General features: G+C 31.3%; 1 protein-coding gene across 1 annotated transcript; it reads left to right on the top strand.

Moving 5' to 3' along the window:
* The first annotated feature begins 978 nt into the window (after nt 1-978).
* LOC109338514 (BAG family molecular chaperone regulator 1-like) lies at nt 979-3,286 on the top strand. The gene is made up of 4 exons (XM_019575774.1): nt 979-1,802; nt 2,017-2,273; nt 2,403-2,549; nt 2,648-3,286. The coding sequence occupies exons 1-4, from the start codon at nt 1,565-1,567 to the stop codon at nt 3,005-3,007; spliced, it is 1,002 nt and encodes a 333-aa protein (XP_019431319.1). The 5' UTR covers nt 979-1,564; the 3' UTR covers nt 3,008-3,286.
* The last annotated feature ends 2,084 nt before the right edge of the window (nt 3,287-5,370 follow it).

Raw genomic sequence — 5,370 nt, 5'->3', positions numbered from 1 at the left:
CCTAAATTTCTACAAGGTATCATACAATTTCATACTTCTTTATATGTTCAGTCACTATTCTGCTACTGAGAAGCCATAAATTCAAAACTTCGATTGGTCATCCGTTTACCATGTCATTTTCTCGTTAGTATTCATTCATTTTTTTTAACTTACAATTTCATATTATATGCATAATTCACTTTTTTCCTTTACCTATATAAGATAATCTTCATACTGACTATCATTCCATTAGTGCATTTTTCTCTTATTAACAAATCATGTTAATAGTAATTTCTTTTCTCATTGACGATCATTCCAATGACAATTATATCATTATGTTCTATTTCCACCGACATTCATTCCGATGATGCATTTCTCTCATTGAAGAATGATGTCACTAATGATTTCTCTTCTCATAAATGATCATTTCAATGGCGCCTTTCGTCACAATGTTGAATTATATTATCTGTGACTATCTTTATATCGATGATTATTCCAATGTTAATTATATATATATACATTTTTTACTTCAAGAAACTCATATAAATATTTGGTTATTTTTATTTTGGAAAGAATTATTTTTAAGAAGCTTGAAACTTATTAAGCTATAACTTGATGAGACATGTTAGATATATTTGGATTGATAAAACATTATCTTATTCATGATTTAATTAACTTTGTTTATCTTATTATTTGGATCATTATTATACTATCATTTGTTACAAGTTCTATGTAAATTGTTGAACTTATCTCTACAATATAGTATATTTTGTTTAACTTAATTGTATTTATCACACATTTAAGTAAAAGATTATATATATCTCTTATATGGATAGTCAATATAATAAAGATATATAATCGAAGCATGATTTGTGTTCATTAAAATGAAATGAAAGGTTAATGTAATTTACTTTAAATTTAATAATATTTCTATGATTTTAAATTCTTATAAAATTACAAACAAATATTTTTTATAAGAACAAACAATAGAGGGAATAGTATATATGAAGGTCACAGGTGCCAGAGTAGTTAGATGGCCACTTGTTTTTTATATTCATGTTTTTTGGTTTTCCCCATATTTCTTTCTCCCTCGATTTCTCCAGAACAGCAAACAGAATCAATTCCTCCTCATTGAAATTAGTTTTCTGCCTTTGATTCTTTAACTTCCCCATTGATTTCACAAAAATAATCTGCTTCATATCCTAGCTGTTCTATTTTTATTTCTCTTGGTGTAGATTATGGTGGAAAATTCTTAGACCAAAGAGTTTCAGCCAAATCTTTCTTTAAAGATCTGTTTTTTGAGGTTCACAATTAATTGGTTGGTGTTGGTTCTTCCTCATAAGCCATTGATTCTTTCTACCAAAAGAAAAAGTACAAGCTTCTCTCTCTCTCAAAGCTTTTGTTTTTTTGCTGTGTCTAATGCTGGGGGTCAGAGTCTTCTGAAACATGTTCTAAAAGGCTTCTGGTGAATTGGGTCGCTGTTGTTTCTGTCACAAGTGGTTTAGAATCTAAGTTATCAGAGATCTAACTTCTAATCCTTTCTGGTTTTTGTTGTGAAAGTGAAAGAGTGAAAGAGATAGTAAAAATGATGAGAAAGAGGAATGGTAACAATACAAATGGACTCTCAAGTTTGATGATGAATAATGGAACCAGAGCTGAGCCTGGTTCCAAAGAATGGGAGATGAGGCCAGGTGGAATGCTGGTTCAGACCCGAACCACTGACTCGGATCGGAACTCAGTGCCACCACCACCAACTATTAGAGTTAAGGTCAAGTTTGGTTCAATTTACCATGAAGTCAACATCAATTCACAAGCTACATTTGGTAACTCTTTTTTGTGTCTTTGTTTTATTTGTTACCGAGTTTAATATCTATGTAATGATAATATAAAGATTTATACACAATCACTATATAATCTACCATTAATTTGGATGACCATTTTCGAAGAGAGTCGATGAAGACAAAAAATGAATGGTGGATGATTCAGTGTCATTGCATACATTTTTTTTGTGATTTATAATATTCTTGGTGTTTGTAGGGGAATTGAAGAAAATGTTGTCTGGGCCAACTGGTTTACATCATGAAGATCAAAAGCTGTTTTATAAAGATAAGGAGAGGGACTCAAAAACTTTTCTTGACATTGTTGGGGTGAAGGACAAGTCTAAGATAGTGCTAAAGGAAGACCCTATAAGCCAAGAGAAGAGGTACTTAGAAATGAAGAAGAATGCTAAGATGGAAAAAGCTGCAAAATCTGTTTCAGAAATTAGCTTGGAGGTAGATAGACTTGCAGGAAGGGTATGTGTTTTTAATTTATGTTTTTATTCTAATTTTTTTTTAATTTTTCAAAGATTTAATTAGTAATGATATTTGATTGTATTAAATGCTCGAGTAAATGGGTATTAATTAGTGATTGGAATTGATTAGGTGTCTGCTTTTGAATCAATAATTAGCAAAGGTGGGAAAATTGCAGAAACGGATGTGATTAGTCTTATTGAGCTATTGATGAATCAATTGCTGAAATTGGATGGCATAATTGTAGATGGGGATGTGAAATTGCAGAGGAAAATGCAGGTAAACATTAGATAAATTTTGCTATCTATGTTAGTAGCTCTTAAATTTCACTGAGTTTTATGTACTCTAGATTCTAATGATAGTGAAACATTTTGAAGGTAAAAAGAATTCAAAAGTATGTTGAAACCTTGGATATGCTTAAAGCTAAGATTTCCAATGTTGGTCATGCTCCAACTCAGTCTCAACAAAAGCATTCAAATGCGCAAAGATTGGCACCAATTCCAGAGCATCCACAAATTCCTTCAAATGGGCATCATAGTTTAATGCCAATTGAGGAGCCAAAAAAACAACAACCACAACCTTCAAGGGATCCTTCTACCTCAGAAGTTGTAGTTACCACAAAATGGGAGACATTTGATTCTATGGCACCATTAATTCCAGTACCATCCACATCCACACCAATGACCAATAATATTTCAGGCCATCACAACAAGTTCAATTGGGAATTTTTCGGCTAATCACGATATGCCACGTGTGTGATTGTGTGGATGTAATTTGTATTTGTCTTCCTTCCACATGGAGTGTTATATGTTCTACATTTTTTCTGTATTTAGATTTGTTTAGCAGCCACTCTAATATGTCATTTACTTAAGAAATAAGTGGGGTTGCTACAATAGTGATTATCATAAAAAGTTCATTTTCTGTGATTTTGGGGTCTGTCGAATTCATTTACCAAATGTATGAACCTATTTTGATGGATATATATTATTTTATGTATTTGCAGAATTTGTTATCGGGCTTTGTTTGACATTATTAGGTTATGAGTCAGGTGAAAGCATATAAGCTAGGTGTTAAACATAAACTTATTGATTCAATAAGAAATGTATGGTAAGAGTAGATGATAAATGTAAAATGACATAAAACCTAACTTATGAGTTATAACTTATCAAATATTTTTTGGTACGAATAATATCCTCTCAACTTATGAGTAATGAATTAGAGTGAAAAATCTTCTGTCACTATTTTTCTATCTCTCTATGCCAAGCTAAAAATATCATGTCAATTAGTAGCAATATTAGTTGATCAAAAAAATTTAGTGGCATAATTTTATTAGTTGACATGATTTTATTGGATTTGTATAGAGAAATATTGGCATAGAATATCTATACTCAAAGAGTTAATTTCTTTTAGGGGGTGAAACTGTTTTTTTCAACATATATCACTTTAAAAAATTGAGGCTATTGAACTGCCTTTACTACTAGATCAACGCCGTGTTGATAAATAAAAATATGGTAACTTATTCAAATAAGCCCATTTATGAAAATAATAATAATAGTTTAATTTTTTTTTATCAAATAAACTAGCTAGTTGAAGTTGACTAGCTTTTAACCTGCTAGCTAGCTGGTTTACCAAACACATTGTTAACCATTACATGTTCCTATCTCTATCTCAATTGATGAAAGCAGGTCAACCATCGCAATAAACTTTGTTGTATTTTTAGGTGAAGCAATGTTGGATGATGAAATCATAACAAATGTTTATTACCTTGCTTCTTGTGGGGGCTACAAACCGCCAAAAAGACTTGCATCTAACGTTTTTTACTTCCTACGATAAATTAACTAGTTCACCCAATGATAGGAACACAAGTCTAAAAGTATTTAAAAGCAAACAAAGGTGACATGATAACCGTGGATTAAAACTACCACAATAAAAGTAAATTTGCTTATGTATCCTTAGGGTGTGGAATAGGTTAGATGGTCTATTACAAGCTTATTATATAACCTATAACATATAATATTTTTTAATAAATAAGTTAAACTAAGATTTTTGAAAAGAGTATTCAATTTAACATGCCAAAATTTAGATCATAAAAAATGACTCTTAAATCTAACAGATTGACCAACTTAATTATATTATGTATTTATATTATAATATTTTAATATAAATGATTATATATGAAATTTGAATATACAAAATATTTAAAGAAAATGTAACATAATTACTTGTATTAGATAAACCTATTTAAAAACTATGGTCTATACACCTCTTTAAGAACCTAGACAATAATTAAAAAATTGTGCATGTGATGTTATTAGAAAGTAGACAATCATTAATAAATCACGACCCACTAATCATCATATATTGTAAGAATAATTCTATAGTATTAGTGGACAAAGCTGACGGAATATCTAGACATGTCCATGATGCATGTCATTTTCAGACATCGATAATGTGTTAGAAACAAGGAAGTGAGGCCACTTCCAAGCTTTGAGAGTCAGAAAACAAGTCACAAATACTACAGGTACATGCCTTCCAATAACATGCATTGACCACTATATTGCACAAAGATTTCTAATCAAAGGACTATGGGTGAGTGTATAAGACTATATATTAAATTTAAGTTTCTTTGTTATATTTTGATCTAGTTACAAACACCCATGACCTTGAGCCTATCATTTTCAGCCTACTAATAAGTGCCAAACATACCTAAAAATCATACACTTTTATGGCACTTATCTTAAGCATAATTGAGAAAAACAAACTTAAAACAATACTTTTTGTGTAAAATATCACAATTTGGTATATTTGTGTTTGTATTGCCTTTTTATGTATTTTGTAGGAAATAAAATGAAGAAAAGAAAAGAAAAGATTCATGGTCAAAAAGCAACAAAAGTCAAGAAAATCAAGGTGCTCAACCAGGCAGCTGAGCGTGGAACAAGCCCCGCTGAGCTGACCTGGCCACCTGCCTGACCTGGACCAAACTGCTCAACCAGGCAGCTGAGTGGACCTGCTTAGCCGCTCAGCCTAGCACCAGACTAGGCCTGGCACGGTTAGAAATATGCTTGACACGGTCAGACATGAGCCTGACACAAGACCAAGC

Source organism: Lupinus angustifolius, unplaced genomic scaffold, assembly GCF_001865875.1.
Source record: "Lupinus angustifolius cultivar Tanjil unplaced genomic scaffold, LupAngTanjil_v1.0 Scaffold_27_37, whole genome shotgun sequence".
Taxonomy (NCBI): Eukaryota; Viridiplantae; Streptophyta; class Magnoliopsida; order Fabales; family Fabaceae; genus Lupinus; species Lupinus angustifolius.
This window is presented reverse-complemented; position numbering and strand designations above follow the sequence as displayed.